At 46.3% G+C, this 23210-nt stretch overlaps 1 protein-coding gene across 14 annotated transcripts in view; it reads left to right on the forward strand.

Annotated features, from left to right (window-relative positions):
* The window catches only part of GAPVD1 (GTPase activating protein and VPS9 domains 1), a 61316-nt gene extending 54431 nt beyond the window's left edge, over window positions 1-6885 (forward strand). For all 14 annotated transcript variants that reach the window (XM_019728576.2, XM_019728580.2, XM_074331008.1 and 11 more), the window contains 5 exons: window positions 170-357; window positions 859-1072; window positions 3027-3099; window positions 4673-4870; window positions 6157-6885. In XM_019728576.2, coding sequence (XP_019584135.2) covers window positions 170-357; window positions 859-1072; window positions 3027-3099; window positions 4673-4870; window positions 6157-6297 — 814 coding nt within the window. In that variant the 3' untranslated portion in view covers window positions 6298-6885. The remainder of the gene's footprint in view (window positions 1-169; window positions 358-858; window positions 1073-3026; window positions 3100-4672; window positions 4871-6156) is intronic.
* The last annotated feature ends 16325 nt before the right edge of the window (window positions 6886-23210 follow it).

Genomic DNA, 23210 nt, shown 5'->3' on the forward strand with positions numbered 1-23210 from the left:
TGGCAACATAGTTCGTCCTCAGGACAGTTGTCTGCAGCCTGAAATGCCAATTTGTAAAATCAGAATCTATGAAGTAACTTTTTGTTTAAAGAAAAATTAGGATTCTTAGTCTCCAAAGAAAGTGTTCACGGTCTGTATCTGATCTCATGGAAAGCATATTTCCTTTTAGGAAAAGGGCCCCCTATATCGCGTATCTCACCCGGTGTCGACAAGGCCTGCAGACCACGCAGGCTCACCTGGAACGGCTGCTGCAGAGGGTTTTGCGGGACAAAGAGGTGGCCAATCGGTACTTCACCACCGTGTGTGTGAGGTTGCTGCTGGAGAGCAAAGAAAAGAAGATCAGGGAATTCATTCAAGGTAACTAAAGACCTTCAGGTTAAGCATTTCTCTTCAGCCACATATTATTGGGAAGATTTGGAAATTGTTTTGCTTATTTGTTTGAGTACCTATATGTCTAAGAGCAGTTCCTTAAAGTCCGTTATTTTATAGATTCTTAATAATTAAACCTTGATGTCAAACCATTAATTTCATTTTTATGGGATTGGGTATCTATCGTTTATTTAAAAATTAGAAAAAATTGGTAGTTTTGAATCCAAACAATTTTTCTCATTTTTTAAAACAAAGCATATCATTTTTATAACAAACCCCTTGCTCTTAAACTTTTACGTATCTCTTACCTTTCTACTGATTTTTATGATTTGGCTGCATATTCTCCTAAAATAAACCATGTCCAGACACGTTAGGCTTTAAGAGTGTAGTTGTAGTGTCTACATAGCTAGTGATTAAAATGATTTCTATGCTCTTCTTTTTAAAATTGTTCAGGTATTGTATTTTAAAAATTATTATTTTGCATTGGAGACTTTCAGAAACTCACAGCAGCTGATGATAAAACTGCTCAGGTAGAAGACTTCCTGCAGTTCCTCTACGGCGCCATGGCCCAGGATGTCATATGGCAAAATGCCAGTGAAGAGCAGCTTCAGGATGCTCAGCTGGCCATTGAACGGAGCGTGATGAATCGGATTTTCAAGCTGGCCTTCTACCCTAATCAGGATGGGGACATACTTCGTGACCAGTGAGTGCAGTGCCTCATTGGACCACCTAGAGACGCATCAGCCAGCCCCATGTTTTAGACGAGCTGTACATGAGACTTGGTATCTAATAGGAAGGGAAATGCATGTTGTTACCATTTTTCACCCATCAAAGTTAAAAGATCAAGAAGAGTGATACTGCCCTGTTTCGGGAATGTGGGGAATCAGGCCAGAGGGCATAAAGATTGGGTGGCCTTGTTGGAAGGCACTGCTGTTTACTCTGCCTCAGCTGTTCTTCCCTTCCTTGTTCATACTCTCACTTGTCCTTCAGATCTTGACTCAAGTGTCACTTCCTCAGGGAAACCTTTTCTGACCTTTCTGACTAGGTTAACTCCCCATGAGGGCTCTCAGGCCTGTGTACCTTTCCTTAGCACCTGCCACAATTGCAGTCTCACGATTGTTAGAGTCATGATTCTCAGCTTGGCACTATTGACATTTGGGGCCAGGGGAGTCTCTGATGTGGGTGCTGTCGTGTGCATTGCAGGATATTTAGTAGCATCCCTGGCCTCTGCACACTAGACTCACTAGTACCGACCGCACCAGTTGTGAGAACCACAATGTCTCCAGACATTGCTGACTGTCCTTGGGGGGCAAAATCACCCCCTGTTCTTGAGCACTGGTTTGTCTGATGAATGCTACACTTTCCCACCGGATCGTCCATGAGGGCAGGAGCATAAAGCTTTTTTACACACCACTCTTATCACAGCATTAGGCACAGTGCTTGATTTCTAACGTGCGTTCATTATTTATTAGGAATGAAAAGTTACATGTTTGAATATCAAAAAATACCTGGCATTGTGTGGTATGTGACATATCTCAGTAACACTCTTTAAAAAGTGATCCTAAAAAAAACATTAATTCTGGAAAAAAATCGTTTGGAATGGAAACAGTGGTTATTTTGGGCAGTGAGACTGGATGATTCAGCATTTTTCTTTTTCTTCTCTGTATTTTCTCTGCTTTACAACCCTGTTTCTGCCCCAAATGTGTCGAGGTGGCCGTCACGCTCTCCAGCCGTAACAGTGACTTACTGTGCCGGTGACTCTAGGGGTCCATGTAGTAGGATCTCAGGGTGGTGCATTCGTGGCTTTTGTAGTTTTTTTTCATGGAAATTTTAAGATACTGCAAGTATATTTGAGAGAGTTCACTTTCCTGGGAGTGGGCTAGGGTTGTTCCAACCTGCCTGTGTCACGTGTTCATAATTCAGAGGCTTTTAGCGCACCGCAGGCCTCTGTACCCAATACGCCAGCTGGGACCCGTCTTCTCTCCAGAGCACCAGTGTTTGGCTTCCAGCGTGGGTAAGGAGTGGGGACATTCAAACTGTATTTACTCAGAGAGCAGCTTTGAAGCAGATTGTTCCTACCCTCTCCTCCATGGCATTTCTGCGGGTCTTACAGAGGAGAGAGCCAACAGTGTTCTGCAGAGAACCCTAGAAGCCAGGAAAGCCAGATTTAGCTCCCGCTGTTGACCCTGTGTGGCCCTGGGCAAAACAGTCACCTGTTTAAGCCTAATTATTTTCACCTGTGAAATGAGAGGTTGCGTGTTTTCAGAGTCCCTTCTCCATCCTAGCATCTGTGATCTTTGGTTTCTGGCTGTTGATCCCTCTACTTCCTGTCAACCTGTTTCCTAATTGGTGCGTCCCGGCAGTTGCTGGGCTGAGGGCTCCTCCTCTTCCATGGGAGTGCTGTCCCAGTCTGGGAAAGAAGGACTTCCTTGCTCTCCCTGCATGCCCTCACTCAGCATGTCTAAGCAGACCCTACGTATGACTGTTTTTGACAAGACAGAATACTGATAGCTAAAAGGTCATCTCACCCGGAATTGTCATCTATATCTAGACATAAGTCTAAAACATTTGAAATGTTTTGAAGTAGTCAGTTACGACTATCTGTGTACCTTATTTTCTGAAATATGTATTTACATATGTGTTTTCGGGGTTTTCAGGGTTCTTCATGAACATATCCAGAGACTGTCTAAAGTAGTGACTGCAAATCACAGAGCTCTCCAGATCCCAGAGGTAATGTAGGTGAACTTGGGAATGGGAGGGATGAGAACTGCAAGTTGCTCGGTGTGCCCTATATGCATGTTATCAGCTTTTCAAGGAAACAAAGTATAATAAAGTATGTGTGGGGACAGAGCCAGGAGTGCAGTTTCCAGGCTCGGCCACACATGGAAAGGTGCTTACTCGGGTAGTAAATGGCCATCAACTGTGATTGGATGGCCATCAGCTGTGGCTAGTTGGCCGTCAGCTGTAACCAGTGAGCCATTGGCCACTAATATAACTGCTGTGGCTACGCTAGCAGAAAATAGGGGCTGGCAAGAAGATGGTGGCTGAGCTAGCAAGAGCGGATTGCAGTTAGCATGGTGGGTTGCGGACAGTGTGGCTCCTGCTTCCTGTGTCTCCAACCCAGCTGCCAGCAAGACTATAGTGGTACGACTCCCCTACCTATGGCTCCGTGGGTGTTCCTTTTCGGCCTCACCATATCCTGCGTTCTTATGTGGGGAGCGGGACCAGAGACCCCGCAGGCCGCCCCGCACGACAGTATGTAACACTATTTGCATTAGAGGTAATTCAGTCTAACTGTGAAGTTCTCGAAGAGTCCTCCAAGGACTAAGATTGATTCCCTGGCATGGAAAGGGACCCCTGTGGTGGAGAGGAGGTTGAGCTTGACTTGAAGAACTCCGGCCCTGGGGCCACTGGTGTGCAGGCAGGGCGTCTGCATCACAGAAACTGCTGTTCCAGCAGAGGAAACTGATCGGAACTTGTCGCAAAGTTATCTTTAGTTATGGATACTGCCGTGTTTCCCCAAAAAGAAGACCTAACCAGACAGTTAGCTCTAATGCCTCTTTTGGAGCAAAAATTATAATATAAGATCCGGTCTTATGTTATATAATATATTATATTATACCGGGTCCTATATAATATATAATTATATATATATATTAATATATATAAAACAAGACCGGGTCTTATATTAATTTTTGCTCCAAAAGATGCATTAGAGCTGATTGTCCAGCTAGTTCTTATTTTCGGGAAACACGGTAGCATTTTTGCCTGTCCTACAGCTCTTATTAGGAAATTTCAGGTGTTTGAGCTTTCTGGTTGGTTGATTAAAAATCCACCAATGAACATTGATTAGCATAATGTTCTTAAGTGTCTTCGAATTTTGAATCTGTTATTTCTAGAGCTACTACAGCAAAGGCACCTATTAATTTTTAAATTATTTTCTTTTAATAAAAGTAGCTTGTTTGTACTTTTGGAATCAGCTACTGCATGTAGAGAAGTCCTGCCCTACCTATTCAAGAAAGATAATTGTTTGGAATTTTATGATTTCTAGGTTCTATGTTATTGTATGCCCTTTTTTCTTTTAATGGATATCTTTTTAAAGTATAAAGCATATTATTTAAAAGTTTAAAAGTTAAGCTTCAATCTTTAGTGGAAGGGGAAGGAACCGCAGTGTGGTTTTACTGAAGAAAGGAAAAGGCACAAACCCTCCCCTTCTGCCTCCTGACGGAAGGAGGTTTCTGTGGCCGCTGCCTCTGGTTGCCGTGAGATTCAAGCCTGCCTGCCTATCTGTGGTCTCACTTAGGTTTATCTTCGGGAGGCACCGTGGCCATCTGCACAGTCAGAGATCAGGACGATAAGTGCTTACAAGACCCCGCGGGACAAAGTCCAGTGCATACTGAGAATGTGCTCCACGATCATGAACCTCCTGAGCCTGGCCAACGAGGACTCCGTCCCGGGAGCAGACGACTTCGTTCCCGTTCTGGTGTTTGTGCTGATAAAGGTGGGTGCCTCCCCACGATGAGTGGGGAGTTTACTCTGAGCAGGTGGTGCAGGGTGGTGCAGGATGTTAGAGAACTTGGCTCTTTTCCAAGTCTTAGGCTCTGTGTTATCCAGAAAGAAAGTGTCTACTGTCAGGTGTTGTTCTGTCCAGAAGTTACGGTTTTCGAAAGAAAAGATGGGAGGACCAGATTCCTAGGTAAACATTTTCAGCTTTTCAAGCAGTGCCTGAAGTTCTTGGTTGGGGATCAGTATATAATTATTGAATGAATGAATGAATGATTGTGCTTTTAACATCTTCTTTCACATTGAATTCTTCAGAGTACTTGTCACAAACTACTAAATTTGCCAATCATCTCTATCCTCCTCCAGCTTCTTAATTTGTAACTATACCATGTTATTTTAAAAAGTACTGACATCTCTTGTTGTTTTTTTACTTTAAAATTAAAATTTCATGACGTAAACAGCTTATTTTGAGCATTTTGGAGGAGACCATGTGGTTTGGGAGCACACAGACAAGTGACTGCATCAGTTATGTGTTCCAGTCAGCTCAGCCCATCTGTTAATGTCTAAAGTATATTTGACACGTATCTTACTAATTCTGAGTTTGCAATATTTCTGCACCCTGAACTCTTTGAGTCAGAAACCTATAGGACCAGTGTGTGATCAGCCTTCGTAACTGCTCCGTTGGCCCCTGCTCTTCTCTCTCCCACATGTGATGTGTCTAGTCCTTACACAGAGCCAGTTCAAGGTTGTTTTAACAAGCAGGACTTGGCTTATCTTCCTAACCACTTAACACACCTGTGTCCTTTCTCTCCACATGAAGAAGGTGAAAAAGCAGATATCTTTGTTGCCTCTTGCAATAGAGGAAACATTATCTCTCTTAGGTTTTTCCTTCTTAGCTGATTTGTCCTGCACTTACGAACCAGCTAGAACTCAGCTTGTGTACATCATTTATTTTCTTATCTAACATTCTGGAATCTGGGATGTTGAGTTAAGTACACTGGGATTAGTTCAGCCTCCTAACTAAACCCACTGATGGGTTAAAGTGATTTGCAGGATAGCGAGCTCTAGGTCAGCTCGGATTAGAGCCCCACTTACCTTTCCAGTATACTGTTGCTGCTCATAGTAGCTAGGGTTTACAAAATAGTTCCAAAAAGGAATTTAGGGGTTGTTTTCAGAAGCACTGATATCTCTTTCACAGAAAAACATTGGAAGATGTTAACCTAAATGATTTTTGCAGAGCCACACATCTGGGTAATTGACTCTCTTTATCTTTCACTTCTCAAGGCAAATCCACCCTGTCTGCTGTCCACTGTTCAATACATCAGCAGCTTCTATGCCAGCTGTCTGTCTGGAGAGGAGTCTTATTGGTGGATGCAGTTCACAGCAGCAGTGGAATTCATTAAAACTATCGATGACCGGAAGTGACCAAGACCAAGGCCCACCAAGGCAGCAGACTGTTAGATGGGCAAACACATCGTGAAGAAAATGGACCAGCTGCTTTGAAGGCTGAAGATTGTTTTTGTATAATATTGTACAGCATTCAGACATTTTCAGACAGATCTTTACTAAACAGATTAATGAGCTAACAAGCAGGTTCTCTTTTCTTTAGGCTCCTTTCCTTTCTGAGTTGCATATTTTGTTGTTTTCTTGTCCCCAAGTAGAGAATAGTACTGCAAAAAGGGACCACATTTTTCAGGTATTTTGAAATATTAAAAAACAAAGCAAAATCTCCTAGAATATTCCTAGATCTCCATTCATGGATACCCGTTCTTTCCTTTTATTTTTAAAAAAGAAAAGTACACCTCTTTTAAGATGCTAATTCCTACAGGCATCCAGTGGAAGGAAAAGACGAGTTGCACTGAGGGTTATAATGGTGGTGACATTAGTGGCATTATCTATAAATACACTCACCTAAATTGAAAAGCTAAGAAGGAAATGTAAATATAATATATATTTATATTTGATGTAATATGGACATCTTCAGATTCTAATAAACAAGGAATATTGCTCATAGTAGATTGTGATGTACCCTCTTGTGAAACGGTTTCCTTGACAAAATTTAAGCTGAGCTTAAAAGCAAAGAACAAAAAACCACACAGAAATATTTATTAAAATGTAATACAGCTTATTGAACTTTCTAGGTATGAAGTTCGGTGCACAGGTCTGCCTTTGATGAGTACAAAAGTCACTGAGTAGGTCACTGAGACACTTCTCACCATGGACATCTCTGAGCCTGCTGTAGGAGAGAGACTTTAATCGCCATACATTACATACAAAGGAACAGTAGACACCTAATACTTTACTGTGGTACTTCTCATCTGAAATACTAAGTATAGTGTAGAAACCCCAAACGGAGCTCCTTATAAGCCTTTAAATGTAATATATATTTTGATGATTATTCACATTGAATGCACAGACCAGGAATTCGGTGAATGTCATTTTTTAAAAAACTAATTTGTATTGTGTGTCTAGTGATAACGAGTTTTATTAGTGATAAACTATTTTAACCAACCATACTATTCTTATGGAAAAAAATCTATTTTGGCAGGTTTCTGTGCCTTTATTTCACTCTTCTGAAAAAATACGTGTTTCAGTATTTTGGTTTGACTGTATATTGATAATCAGGAATGGGTTTTGGTGTCTGAGAAATCAGCCAGTAGGCACACCAAACCTTCAAGCACAAGTCTTGTACATGGTCATCCCTGACTGCTTTCACTATGTGTGTTTCCTAATCATGTTTAGCTTCTTTTATAACAGATTCTGTCCCATCCCTTGAGTCCCTTGTTGCTGACAGCATTTCCAGGCATTTTTAAGGGAACTGTGACAAACAGCCTCGAGTGATGAATGTAGAGGTTGTCTTCTCCCTCTCTCCAAGATCTCTGTGTCTCGTTGTGCCTAAAGAAGCGGATTTTTCTTTATGCCTCCACCTCTTCACGTTCATTTCTTTTAAGAATACCGAAATAAGTGGCATAGGAGTGTGGGATGTGGTTTCTGCCTTTTAGGGAGAGATCTGAATTAAACTAGTATTACAAAATGTCCTTTTCAATGTTAGGTCAAGAAATCAGTGTACAGTCATGTGCTTCATGGGCTGTAACTGTGCAACTTGCCTGGGTATTAGAAGTCAAATCCCATCGTAAATACTTTACAAGACCAACAAAACGGTCTAACACGACTTCTGAGACCTAGAGCGAGTCCATTTACTTCAGCATTTGATTCAATAAATGTTAAGAGAAGACTTGGAATAGTTGAAATTCATTGTTATAGGATTTAACTCAGAAGTCAATGATTTTTTTTCCCTCCACATTGGTTGCTAAGTCTATTCCATAGGGAAAACTGAAGATGTGGACACTGAACAGGGCTCTTTTCTTTGAGTTTGAGGTGTAGGGCTGACTGCAGGGCTTGAGCCAGTGGTGAAGGTAGAACCCTCAGTGACACCGCTGAGGTGGAGGCCGGTGCTCGGGTCTTGACCCAGGAGCTGGCAGAGACGCAGAGCCCAGCTCAGCTCCCTCGGTCAGGAGCAAGGACTGCTTCAGCACTAACCATCACTGGCTGGATTTCATGGCAGGGTATATTGTCGTGCTGATTTCCGAAGTTAGCATTTGGTGGGTAGAAGATAGAGTGCCATTTGATTTTGCGCTTTCAGGAAAGAGGAATAGTTGTTCTTTGAATGTTTCTTCCAGTATTTATTTTACGTGAAGGATTAGTGCAAAAGGACACAATCACCCATAGGAAACATTCGGTAGCCACTGATTATTATCTGGATTTACACAGTTAACGAATGTTAAATGGGGAGACAGTGGCTCAGTGCTCTGAAGTCGTGTGGAATTAACCTTATAGTTTGTGTTTTGTGTTTGTATTCTGTTTCTGGAGAAAGCTAAGAAATCCACAGATTGAAGATTGTCTTTCCTTGTAGAACGGTTTGTTTACTAAACCCGGTAAACATTTTGTTTTCTTTCTCCACTTTAGGTCAAATCTCAGTGACAGCTATTGCATTCTGCTTTTTCTTTTTAAAAACGCCTGCTTATGAAAGCCTTTTTGATATAGATATTAAATCGCTACAGTAAGAGAATTGGGCTTTGTGAGGGATCGCAAGTAGATGTGATACATGGTTTTTTTCTTTTCCTGTTGTGTCCCAGAAGCCTTTGTTCAACGTGGACTTTGACTGTGGCCCTGAGGTGCACAAGCAATAGAACAAAGTGTGGCCCGAACAGCATCGAGCTGTAAGAATCTGAAGCTGAGTGAGTGCCTAGTGGCACCATTTCCCTACTGCCTGCCCGGGAATTCCGTCTGGGGCCAAGTAAAGGTCAACTAAGTGTTTTAAATGAGTGAGGTTTTAAAAATTCCCTTTTCTGTTGTGATTTGGGTGTGAAAGGGGAAAGTAGGACCATACTTGCGCAAAATTATTAGTGGCTCGCATAGACGTGATAGAAATGTAATGGAGTTAGCGTCCTCCATTTGTCCTACGTTTTCTTCTACCCCCCTCCATTCCTGCTTTATTTCTTTAAGGAAAAGTCAATGTTCGCCCTCTTTTTAGTTCTTTTAAGTCTGGTGAATTTATTCTGTATGCAATTGCCATAATTTGGGGGGTGAGAATCAAACAGTCTTGAAGCTCAAAGAATTTTTAGTAAGTAGATTAACTGATGAGATAGTTGCAATATTTTGAATGTCAAAATGCTTGAGAACTTTGCCAGATTATCTTAGAATGTAGGTTACCCAAGAAGTAGGATGACCAGGAATAGCTTTTCTACTCTTGAGATCACTTGGACAAAGGAAGGTGTAGTTTGCCTCAGTGTCAGGATTGGTGTGGGTGAGCTGTGGAGTCACCGTGGAACTGCCGGGTCCCACAGGCCCCCTCAGCACAGGTCAAGTTCACGAGAGGGAAGTCCTCTCCACTTGGTTAATGGCAGGCAGTGTGGGCAGGGGCCTCATGCCTTAAGAATTCACCTCTGCTGAGTTGATAATTGTCTTGTTTACCACACTCTTGTGCTTCACCTGTATTAAAAAGCTTTGTACTGCCTCTCTTGAAACTGATGAAACCTATAAGCCTCAGTTAATGAGCGTGCACAGTCTTGTATATGTACAGGAAACGCATCCTGTCTCCCTAATGTGACTATGATGATATTCTGTAAAACTGATTAAAAGGGGAGAGCAGTTGAATTCACTGGGCTTTATGTTTCCATCATCTGTTTTGTACTCAGAAGCATTTCTGCAAGTTTCTTTGACTTCTCGAATATTACTAATGTTCACCATGAATTCACACTTACCTTTTTCACTTTGGATACTTGTTAAGTGTGGTACAGGAAGGAATTAGAAAGGTCCAGCTGTCACCAATGAGATGGTGAACATCTGCTGTTTTTTTTTTGTTTTTTTTTTAACTTGTTTAAGTGTGTTTTTCTAGGACCCATCAGCTCCAAGTCGAGTAGTTGTTTCAATCTAGCTGTGGGAGGTGCAGCTCACAGTGGCCCATGTGGGGATCGAACCGGCAACCTTGATGTTATGAGCACTGCGCTCTAACCAACTGAGCCAACCAGCTGCCCCCAAACATCTGCTTTTTTAACCCAGTTCCTCGCTGACCCCTGGATTTGGTAGCCGTCCATCAAGCCTTAGTTCTGACAGCAAAGCTTCCAATCACCATAGTCACTGAAGCCTTTATTAATCTCAGCTGAGGGGAGTTGCTATTAGACAAAGAGCCCTTGTCACAGAGGCAAGCTCCCTCTTCAGACTCCCCTCGCTGGTGGAAATGTGCTTTCCCAATATTGATAGCTCTTCATGTGGAAGGAACCATTTAGACATTCGATTAGGACTCAGTTTTCATTCCGTCCGTTCAGTATTAAAAATGCTGCGACTTGCCTAGAACTGAAAATAGAATTCAGCTTTTCTTGCCAAGTTGGAACTATGTCCCTTGGACTCCTGCTGCATTTGTACCCACTCAATCCTCCCTCCAAGTAAGTGGCTCTGTAGCTTTTCCCAAAGGATGCTGAACGAGTGACTGTTTAGGCCTCCCTGCAGTGCTGCCTGTAAAATGTGTCACGATCTTGAAAAGTGAAATAGGTCAGCAGCTCCTCTTGCCTGTAAATGTGTCCTCTACCTAAAGGTTTAGGTATTCAGTGAAGAGCTTTCTCTTCAGTCATTTCATCCCAGAAGAATCCTTTTCCATCTTCTTAGGGCACCAAATTGCAGTGCATAGACTTTTTAAAAAACTGAGCAGAGCAACCGGGAAGCTCGGGTTGTGGGGGTCCAGAAAACGTCTTCCATCTTTTGTGCCAAGATGGAAATAGCTCTCAGTTCCAAGTCACTGAAACCTGTTGTAGACCACGAACATGAAAATCATGGTAATCTTATTTCTGTTAACTAGGAATCCAACACCTTCATTGCTGGTCAAAACCATTAAATTTGATGCCCCCGTGAAAAGTATCCACATTTTTTCTTCTGCTTTCTTTAGCTTTCCCAATTTGTGCTTTGGACACAACTTGTGTCATCAGAGCTGTTAACTCAAATACATAGCTGCTGATGTTTGGATCATTAACTCCTGGTGAGTTCAGTCAAGGGATCTGATCTTACTGTGACCAAATGTATTATATAATCTGGGAGTGGGGCCCGAAATTGGTCCATTTTTAAGTGCCCTAGGGCATTCTATAAACCTTTGTTTTCCAAACTTCCCTGTTGAAAATCACCTGGTACTCCTGTTGGTAAATCAGAATCCATAAGGGATGGAACGAGGAATCTTCAAGTCTTGGTGACGTAGTCTCAGGGGAGTTTGAGAAGCACCGTGAGAGCCAGCATTTCCCTAAGTCGAACCAGTGGCCCACCTGCACCGTCCACCTGGGGATGTTCACGGTCCCGCCCCATGCCCCCTGAATCAGAATTTCTGAGGTAGAGCCCAATACTCTGCATCCCTCGCAAGCTGCCCACGGGACTGATGATACTAAAACGTGCCGTCTACTGGAGCAGGTCTTCAGTTCTCTCCATATCCCACAAGGGGAACCTGCTCAGGGAGGACTGAACAGTCACTGGCTCTACAGGTGTGACTGAGGAGGACCCTTCTAATGGATAAGAACTCTGGCCTGACAGCCAGTCCAGTTTATCCTTTAAGATAGCTCTATTTATGGGCTTAAATCCAACTGTTTTCTTTACTCACAATCTGTCAGGGTATGTAAAAGCTGTCTCTTTCCCAAACTTCAAATTGCTAAACATCTCCAGAGGATAGCAGTGTTCAAATTTCTGTGACAAGTTTTTTTGTCTAATCTTCCTCTTTGTCCTAGTTTTCAAAATGGCTGTTTCCTTTCTGTTTTGTTGTTTCCATTTGTAACCCGTGTCCCATGTAAAATGACATCACTGGTCCCAGCAGCCCCTGGCTTCTGACTTGACTTTTGCTCCCTAAGAGCAGCTGGCCTGCCCCTGCTGAGAGAATCTTTGCCTCCCCTTTCCTGTTTCTGGCCCCCAGTTGATATGTGGATTCCAACTCGGGTTTATTTTCCTCCCTCGTGCCCACCTCACTTCTTTATCACCAGCAGCCCTGTTTTCCTTCTCTTGTGGCTGTGGTAGGTAATAGCTTTGGAGTAGCAAGCGGGGAGGGAGGCAGCCTGGTGGAGGGGAAGGCCTGAGGAGGTGAGTGCAAAGAAAGGGACATGATGAGAAGGGAAGGTGAGCATTGTCGTCAGTGATGCCCCCCGCTCCCATCCCGCACAGCAACGCTGGGACACACCGATGAGCCTGAAGAGGTTTCTTACTTATGCCGGCTCACTCTGGCCACTTACTGAAAAGCCACGGGTTTCAAGGGTTGTGTGGTCATGGCGCCAGGTATGGAAACCTGAAGATGCTCTGTCTAGTCTTAGCTCTGCCACTAACAAGGCCTAAGGCAATGGACAACTTGGAGGGCTGTCGTGCGGGGCGTCCGGCGGGGTCTCTGCTCCCGCTCCCCACAAGAGAACGCAGGATATGGTGAGGCCAAAAAGGAACACCCACGGAGCCATAAGTAGGGGAGTCATATCACTATATTCTCTCTGGCGGCATCCGCCTCTCTGCAATCCGCTCTTGTTAGCTCAAGCCACCATCTTCTTGCTAGCCCCCATTTTCCTGCTAGTGTAGCCACGGCAGTTATATTAGTGGCCAGTGGCTCACTGGTTACAGCTGACAGCCAACTAGCCACAGCTGATGGCCATCCAATCACAGTTGATGGCCATTTACTACCTGAGCCAGCACCTTTCTACGTGAGGCCGAGAGCCTGGAAACTGCACTTTGGGGCTCTGTCCCCACAAGGGCTTTTCCTGAGTTGGTCTATATTACCTCAGGGGTCCCTTTCAGTCTCTGGTTTTGTCCTATGTATATATATTTCTCCCATGCTAGCATTTAATTGAGGGGTGTAGCAAAAATGCAGTGACACTGTGGAGGTTGCCAGAAGTACGGTGGGTGTTTGGAACCCCTGACAGAAGAGGCTGCGCACTGAACTGCCTCAAGGGGGAGCTTGAGACTCTGGCCAGTGGACACAAATTTAGGCACCAAGCTGCTTTCTAACCTGCTTTAATGAACTTGAACCAGGACTGATAGCAGTATGGACGACAACACAGGCCAGGAAATCTTGGAGAGGCCCTCCTCTCCGACATCAGCCAGCAGAGAGGTCACAGAAAGAGGGGCAGCCCTGGCTATGCTTCTAAGTGGTCCAGGAACACGTGCAGAGCCTGTGAGCGTGAAATCACTCAACCCTTTTTTAACTAAAAGGCTCCTTTGTGAACTTAAGTTCTACAGGGCTGTGGTCATGAATAATAACTACAGTGAGACCATTTCTGAACATTTCCTCTCTACCCTTCTGGGTTTGGATGCTTGCAATCCTTAAGTGCCCTTGCCCTCACCCCATCCCACCCCTGTCCCCAGTCCCTGGATCAGCCAAACCTCGGACAGAGGCTCCTGAAGGAATATGCCTTGAATGTGCCTCCACTACCAGCCGTTTACTCCACCTCCATTCTCACCACTGTCTCCTGACTGGTTTCCATGCCTCCCTCTTACCCTTCCTCTTGGCACATCAGATTTCTCTTCTGCCTAAACCTTCTTTTTCTATTTTGGTCCCAGCCTGCTTTCAGCTGTATGCTCTGTCCCCTCTCCTGCTCCAGCTCCTCTCCAGCCCCTCAAGACTCCCCCCTTTACCCCAGAGTAAATCATACTTTGCCACCTCTGAGCCTTTGCCCTGCTGACCCTAGTGGTTTCAGTGTCTCCTGGTAACCACTCCTCCTGCCTCAGACGGCCCTGCCTGAGGAAGACTCCCCCATGCCCACCTTCCCCGCCCTCTCCAATGAGGCCCCATCCCTGTGATCTCCCTGTTGCCTGTGTTTCTGCGGGGACTGCCGGACCCCAAATGGTAGGTGTCCCCGAGTGTTTGCAGATGGGGGTACACTAGGGGACAGTGTGGGGATTCCACTATATTCTCTCCCAGATTGGACCCCTTGGGGACAGGGGCTCTCCCTCCCCTACCTTCATGTGATCAGGGCCTGGTGGCTCTTCACTTCTCTGGGAAGATACTGGCTCAGGCCCGGAGGAGACTGGGAGGTGGTGGCTCCTCGCACCCGTGCCGCTCTCTGTGGGCCCGGGCTGGGCCTGGGCCCACTCCAGCGCCCTTCTCTCCAACCCCTACAGCCTGGTCACCACCCTGTCTTGGACCCTACTCTCCAGGGAGGGAGAGGCCAGATCACTGAGGTCACCCCTCCCCAGGTTGGAGGAACCCATAAGGAGCCTGGCACGGCCCGGATCCACGTGCTGGCTCAGCAGTCAAGTGCCCATCCGCGAGGAACTCTGGCTGTCCGCTCTGGCCTCCAGGGGTCCGGCTAGGGTCTGTGGGTCCTGGAGGGTCAGGCTGGGGGCCCAGGACACCCAGTTCTCCTGCTCCAGCCGGTCCTCAAGTCTGGAGACCCCAGAATACTTGGCCAGGCTTCAGTGGTTCCTGCTGTGTGGAGGAGGCGGTGGGAATGGGGGTAGGGGCCTGGACTCCGACTGCGCATGGCCCCCTAGTCGGCTGGGGGCCCCAGGCTGCCCCGGGTTTGGTGAGAGACCAGGGCGGGGGGATAGGCCCTCACTCCCCCTCTTCACCAGTCCAGATCCAGGCACCAAGTGGCCAGCCCTCAAAGAATTGGTAAGGACCCTGCTGGACCATCTGGGGCTGCCCCAGAGGAAGAGGATATGCCAGTGTCACCTGTAAGGCTTCTACTCCCCACCCCCATCGGGCACAGGGCGGGAGGAGCCTCCCAGGTACCACGACCACCTGCCCCGGCTGCAAGCCAAATCCTACCAAAGTGTGGCTGTCTGTCTGGACGGCCTACCCTCACCCCTCTCCCGCAGGCACGGTTTAATCCTACTCTGTGATATCAGGATCACTATCCCTATTTATTTATTAATTTAGGTGGGGTCTCCACCCCAGAAGTGTCCTCTGGGGCAACAGTACCATGTTCTGCAGGAAATTCTGGGACTTGAACCCACCATAGCATGCCTGCCTTTGGGGCTCTTCTCCTGAGGCCTCCCTGGGGGTGTGTGGGGGGGCGGTGTGAGAGGGCTGCGGCTGGAATTGGCTGTTGCCTGGGGTTGAGGTCTGGCCTGGCCAATTTCCCTGCAGGCCCCTGCTTTGCTGTTCCTTGGGTGACATCTTGTGGCCAAGACAGGTACAAACCACTGGCTGAAAAGGCTGCCCGTGAAGGCCTTTCTGGAGGAGGGGTCAGGATGCCCCGCACAGCAGAGGCTCCCAGACAAAGAAAGACCAACCAGCCTCTCCCCCCGGACTCTTTACTAGGACAGCTCTAGATGGACCCCAAAACTCATCCATGTCCCGCACATTAGACACACAAACATACCAGCTTCCTCTTAGCCCACCCTGTGTTGCGGCAGATAATAGCCATTATTCTGTCTCTATAAGGCTTCTCTACCGTTTCCCTGAAAATAAAACCTAGCTGGACCATCAGCTCTAATGCATCTGTTAGAGCAAAAATTAATATAAGACCTATTCTATTCTATTCTATTCTATTCTATTCTATTCTATTCTATTTATTATATTACTATAGACCCGGTCTTACAATAAAATAAGACTGGGTCTTACATTAACTTTTGCTCCAAAAGACGCATTAGAGCTGATGGTCCGGCTAGGTCTTATTTTCGGGGAAACACGGTATAGCAACCCATGACGAGGTGATTATCCGCATTTACAGATGGGCAGCAGCCCTGAGTCACACAGCCAGTGAGTAACCAAGCCAGGACTTGAGCCCAGCTCTGACAGGCTCTAACACTAGGAAACCTCGCTGGACACAGTGCTGAGAACTGTGGGAACCCTCATGCCCCATTCTCCAGGGAGGTACGACCGAGGGGGAAAGTTGTTAGTCACAGTGATGCATTGGGACCATTTCCATGTGCCAGGCACAGAGCTGAGTGCTTTATTCATATTACCTCACAGGACCCTCCCCTGTGAGCTGGTAGCAGGATGAGCCCCATTTTACAGATGGGGAATCTGAGGCTCAGAGAGGGGAAGTGGCTTACCCAAATCCACACAGAAAACACACGGCAGAGCCAGGATCTGATCCAGGTCTAGAGGACTCCTGCATTCTTCTTTTCAGCTGATGGGAGTCTGTCTGCCCCTTTGCAAAATAGCCCCACAGGATCGCAGGGGGTCTATGGGAGTGGGAGTGGAAGGAGCTTTGCAAACTGTACAGACGGTGCCAATGTTGGTTCAGTGTTATCCTAATCCTGTGTGCACATCCCCTTGTGCATGTAAACCCCTCGAGGGCAGGGCTGCACACACATGGCCTCCCCAGTGCCCAGCACAGAGCCTGGCACCTCGTGGGCATCAGCAGATCAGACTGAATTTGAGTCTCTGGAGCAGGGAAAGCCCACTTCCCCACAGCCCTCCACGTGAACCACATCCACTTCCTAGTGTCAACGCCACGGCAAGAAGAGACGGACAGTCTCCAGCTCCTGATTTGCCTCTTTCAGAAGAAAGGGTGACCTTCTCTCCTCCTTTGTGTAATAGGCTGGCACCTGGACTCCCATGGGGGGCCCTGAGGGAGAGGGTCTGGCTGCTGTAGATCCCTCATAGAGCCCATGAGAAAGCAGCAGGGCAGGCGGAATATAAATGTGGCTGTGAACTCAGAGGAACAGATGAGAGAGAGCCTCCAGGTGACTGGGTGGAGAGGCCCCACTGGGGCGGCTGCCTCCTCTCTGCGCACAGATTGAGCCCATGATGAAGATGAATGGAAACCCCTTTGCCGGAAAACATGGAGGCAATCAAGACAGCTACCTGTACTGAAGGGCCCTCCCATTAGCTCCGAACAGGGAAATGTTAGGATTCGGAATTCAGCAGCAACCACATGGTTAGCACGGAAACCAGGCAAAACTCATGATAAGCAGCCCCAATTACAGGATAAATGATACAGGACGCCCGTTAGCTTGGCAGGAATTATTGGACTCAAACAGTGGCTGCAGGTGGGTATCAAGCAGCCCCTGCAAACAGACGACAGCTTGCACCAAAGAAAGGCAGCCCAGTTGGGTGGGGACCCCTAGCCCCAGCCGGGGGCTCCTCGGGGAGGTGGCAGTAATGACCAGAAGCCTTTCCTGTGAGCAGCTGTGGGATTTTTAAAGGCTCGTTGAGAGGGGAAATGGGTAATTGTTTGGTGGGCTATCTAGCGTTTGCTGATGAAAACAAACTGAACTTGCAGTTTCCAGATCCCACACCGGAAGGCGGGACTGATGAGGACACTGTGTCTTCATCTTTCCAGGCTGAAAAATCCCAATTTTTCTCAATATGTCCACTGCAGAGCAATACGTGATGATCGTTTGGTCGCAGTCACGCTGGACCAGGAAGAAAGGTTTGCTGAGTGAATTAATATTGTCGACAGGATTGCAGGGGGCATGTTTAACTCACTTCAGGTGCTCTAGAAGCATTTGCACAATGGATAAGCTAATTACAAATCATGCCTATTTATTCATTAAACAGGGCCTGGGGGAAATTCAAAGAGGCAACACTGTCTTAACTTCATTCAATTTGCAGTCTGTGATTAAACGGAACACAGCTGCAAGGCTCCAGAAATGTTATCGAATCTCCTCTTTTTTCCTTGTTCAGACTGACCTCTTCTCTGGGGGCCACGTCTATGCTCAAGCTGAGTTTCGCCATCCCTCTTCAGCCCTTCAGACGATGACCAGCCACTTGTGACTTTGGGTAAGTCACTTCACCAGCGCACTGCTGTTTCCTCATCTGTAAAGTGGGTTCACATCCCTCTGGCTGTTGGTTTTCCTGAGAGGAATGAGGGAGGTGATGGGTGTTCAGTGGCTGTTCCAGAATGTGGCCAGTAGCTGTGTGGTGAAGATTTGTTCCCTGCCCTCCTCCTCTGCCCTTGTACACACATGCACTGTCACTGAGACAGAAGCCCGGGGTCCGCTAGACAGCTCTTGACAAGGAAAAGCTTTGTCTGCTGCCAGCCTGAGGGCAAAGCACAGAGCTTGGCACACAGGGGCTGTTTGCCCAGAGCTGAATGGAACAGGCCTGATGTCTCCTATCCATGACCCTGGGAGTCCAGGTCGCCTCTGGGAGAGGGTGACGGACTGTCTGTTTGCCCAGGACTGAGAAGTTAACTGGGCTGTTGGACTTTCAGGACTGAAACTGGGACAGTTCCAGGCAAACCAGGACCGTTACTCACTCTGCTCTCAGAGGCCCCCCAACTCTCCTTTTCCAAATTCCCTAACATAAACTAAAAATAGAACTAACTTTACCTGAAATCCTTGCAAACGTCTGGGAGGCTCAAGGATTATTTATTATCATCAATAAATCATAAGAACCAAACAGCTAACATTTGCTTAGTATGTTCCAAATCACAAGTGCTTTTAATTTACAGGCTGAGTATTTTGGGGCTTTCTTTCCACTTACTCAGCACCCACTGAGTGAGGCCTCTGAGCTGATATGGGACTCAGGTGTCTAGTAGCCTTGGCAAAAGCACAGGGCTCTTGTCCCTCGTCCCCAGGGAGCCACGAAGCTGGCTGCTCCTTGGATTCTGCAACCCTCAGCTCTGCACACAGTTTCTATCCCTATCCTGCCTCTGTTAGAGGCTTTCTCTGTATCGAGAAAGGGCCCCTAGCTAGGAAATATTAATATATTCGCTTGAGCCATATGAAATTACACCCTTTGTGGATTCCAAACAGCCAAATACCAGCAATTCCATATGATTCAACCTAATGTAGTGGGAGTGAAATTCAGGCCACGATACAGCTTGGGACAAGTCCCTCAATTTCTCTGAGCCTCAGCTTCTCATCTGAAAAATGGGGATCTTAATAGTTTCTACATCCCGGTATTGCTGTTGGACTTCCATGAGATCATGTATGACTTTCAGTAGTGCCTATGGTGGCACATAGTAGGTGTTTTCTGAATTAGAGCTTTTATTTGCGGCTTGTATCTGAGTGTGTGTCCTTCATTGTTCTGAGTTGCCTGTGGTCAACCACACAGTGGGCGCCCGACAAATGTTGGTTGAATGAAGGAGAGGAAGTAAACGCATACATCTGCCTCCCGCTGGTGTTTCCCAAATGACCTTGAACTCAGCTAGGCTGCTTCCCCCTCCACCAAACAAGGGGCTCTTCCTTTGCCCTTCTTCCCTCTGAGGCCTCTTGGTAAAACACCCTAGTTCCCATGGCTCCCCACGGGGGGCCTGATGGGTTTCTGAGACATGTTTCCATCCCCCCTATGGTTTCTAAAACATACAAATCATTCTGGCTGCACTTCTGTGTTTCATTACTAGGAATGCACATTTGAAAACAACAGAGGGTGAGGTTTAAAAGCAACATGCAATTTTTATTACATATATCTCCAAATCTGCCATTAGGCCCATCCCCATGGTGTTATTGACCTTGATTCTTTCTCATTTGCATCCTGCATTTTTCATCCTTTGGAATATGGTGTTTTGGGACTTCTCCATCATTAAGTGGATTTACAGCAATTTCCCTGTGTGTTTTCTCCAAGGGATTCTGTTATGAGATGCACATTAAATCTCCATTAATACCTCATTATCCGACTGATAAGATTACCATGATAATGAGGCAGAAATTCTAATTGTTTCACTTCTTATTGTGCCTTCCATTTAATCCTTTACTCTACCTGGAAGTTGGTCATGAGCTGGTGAGCACCAGGCTGAAACAGACTTTCTAAATGGAGGACCAGCGGCTGGGATCATTGTGATCAATGGTGACTGGGGGAAAGAAAGAAGGCGGAACAGTGTTTCAAGAATTTTCTGGGCAAAAAGTTTGGGGGTGGAAAGCCAACTTGGGGGGGGGGGCTAGTTGGATTTAAGGAACTCCTCCGCTCCAGTCCAATACACACGCACACGCAAGCACAAGGACACATACAAGCACATGGACACATGTGTGCACACACATGCACACACACGTACACAACTACTCACACATGTGCACTCAAGACACACACACACACGCACAGGCTTGCGTTCCAAGTTCAAGAGAGCCCAGCCTCTTGACCTCATGCTCTATTTTCCTACCCTCGTGGACCCCCTTGCAGACAGTTCCTAGCTCTGGAGCTCTCCATGAACCTGCCTTCCAGATCGATGAGCTCATTTGACAGTCAGCGGCACTGAGCCAGAAGACACTGGGGGGCAGGGGAAGGAGGGATAGAGACAGTGGGACAAGAGACCCCTTCAATTGAAAACCTGCAAAGGACCTTTGTGAGGGGTGCTCCCATCAGCCCATCTCCAGGCCACCCAAGTGCGATTGCCTGTTTCAGGTCAGCTCCCTCCATCAGTTGGGGAGGGAGGTCCCTGAGAATGTCCTGGTATCATCCCCTCCCCACACCATCATTCTCAGAATGCATTGAGATTTGCACATCACCAGGAAATTCCCCAGAGTGGGTTGTTCAGACAGCAGAAGAGACAGACTTTCTCTTGGCCTTTATTTTGCCTTTCTGCTTGGAGAGCAGGAGCCCTACTCTGAGGCAGAAAGAGTGTTTCCAAAGCCTCTGCTGGGATCTGGAGGTAACAAGGATGGTGGCTGTCAGTGGCAGAGGGTCTGTGGCTGGAGAAACAGCATGTCAGTGGGTCCAGTTGCTCTGGCATGCTGAGGCCAGGCCCGACCCGAAGGCAGGAAGCTGATCCACTTCCACAGATGGAAACGGGAGCCTGACTGCTGGGCCAGGGAGCTCGGTGGTGCCCAGACACGTAAACATGGTTCTGGCAATGTGGTCTTCCTACAGTTTTGGAGGCTAGCAGTCCAAAGTCAAGGTGTTGGTAGGGTCAGGCTCCCTCTGAGATTCTGGGTAGAATCCTTCCTTGCCTTCGAGCTTCCAGTGGATGCTGTCAATCCTTGGCATTCCTTGGCTTGCAGCTGCCTCACTCCAATCTCTGCCTCTGTTGTCACATGGCCATCTTCTCTCTGTGTGTCTCTCTCTTCTTCTAGGACCCACCCAAATGACATCATCTTAATTTGATTACATCTGTAAAGACCCTATTTCCAAAAAAGGCCACATTCACAGGTACTTGGGGTTAGGACTTCTACATATCTTTTTAGGGGATATAATTTAACCCATAACACCTTCTGAAATATATCTATCTAATTAAAGTATTAATGATAATATTAGGCAAATGCTAACATGATTGGTAGGATCTGTGAGTGGGTTCTCAGACGTGAGGTTTGGGCCACACTGTGATGAGTTGTCTAGGGCTGGCTCAGGTCAGATGGCCGTCACTGTCCCATTTTCCATGGCAATAATAGAAACATAGATTGGCCCAACTGGAAAGGCTTCCCGAGACCAATCAGTTCAACCTCATCATCTTCTTTATTGTATTTTAATTATTTTGATCACCCCCCCAATAATGTAAGTACATAGTTTTGAAAAGTCAAATAGTACTAAAAGCTAGCAAAAGCCAGCTCTCCCTTGACCCATCCCTGCCTCCCCAAACACAATTACTTTTAAACAATTTGCAGGTACTTACTTCATATTTGTGAATAATATGTTTATACCACTACTTCTCAACTCATCAACTTTACACATTGTCTACTGACTTCCTGTAATGGAACATGAACATTTAGTTCTCTTACTAGCCTCAACTTACCCTTTTTCATGCTCACAATGTAGATATATAACAATAGTTAAATGAGTGTTCAACATCTGTATAGGTATTCACATCTGAACTATGTAGGAAATTTTGATCACATTTCTTGTACAGCTTTTTGAATCCTCATGTTTTCATTTGATTATTTTTCTGTGTTCTGATTGTTAGTTCTCTTCCAACTCTCCAACAGAACTGTAGGACCCATCTAAGGTCTGTTTTCCACATAGTCTAGTAACACCTTGTTGATTTCTCCCCTCCACCCCTCACCAAGGGGTGACTTTCTCCTGAAATACTCTCCAGTCTAGGCTGATTCTACTCTCCAGTCCCGCTCCAGTCTAAGCTGATTGCTTTTGAGACCTTCTGCACAGCTGTCACTCCAGGTACCCCTACTTTCTCTCCTGTTGTGGACCTCCTGCTCTTTGGATGCTAAATCTTCCCCTTTCTTGATATTCTGTCCCATTGTGGCACATCACATCCTCAGGTGCCTCCTGAGAAGCTTGCGTGAAAGAGATCTTGCAAGTCTGAAAATCGCTTTATTCCATGCATGTGTGATTGATAGTTTGGCTGGGTATGATATTCTAGGGGGGAAGTCATATTCCCAGATAATTTTGAGGGTTATATTCCGTTGTCTTCTCCTTCCCATTATTGCTGTTGAGCTGGTAAATAATATTTATATCTGGAAATGCTCACGCTTTTTTTGCTAGGCCTTTCATCTGGGGAGTCTAGTCAGGAGTTGAGCTGAGTTTGGGTTTTGTTGCTGTGGTTACCTCAGTACTCCCCATTCCTCTAGCTTTGCCTTGCTTTACTAATAGTTTTGAGCATCACCTCATGTGCTTTATTTGCCATGCATATCTTCTTTGATGAAGTGTCTATTCAAATCTTTTGCCCATCCCCCCCCCCATTAAATTGCTTTACCTTTCTCCAGTATTGCCATGTGTTTAGGGCTGGGCTTGATTTGCCAGAGGATTTTTCTCAATGTCTGCTCCATGCTCAGCTTTAGGATTTGCACTTGCTCCACAGGGAGCCTCTCTCCATGGTATTGCCCCTCCCCCAGAAGTAGACCTTGTTATTTGTTACTCAATGTTTATAAGCCTGGCTGGGGGCGGGGCATTTTCCATTGTTCTGGTTCAGCTTCAGTTTTAGGCAGGAGCTGCATCTCAGTGGTCCTCCCCCTCCCCCAGTGGCAGGTAACATCTAAAGCATGGGGCCCAGGATGTATTTCTACCCCTCCTCCAGAGTTAGAGGATTTTTCTGTTTGATCCCCCAGCT

This window comes from Rhinolophus sinicus, linkage group LG04 (genome assembly GCF_036562045.2).
Source record: "Rhinolophus sinicus isolate RSC01 linkage group LG04, ASM3656204v1, whole genome shotgun sequence".
Classification (NCBI taxonomy): Eukaryota; Metazoa; Chordata; class Mammalia; order Chiroptera; family Rhinolophidae; genus Rhinolophus; species Rhinolophus sinicus.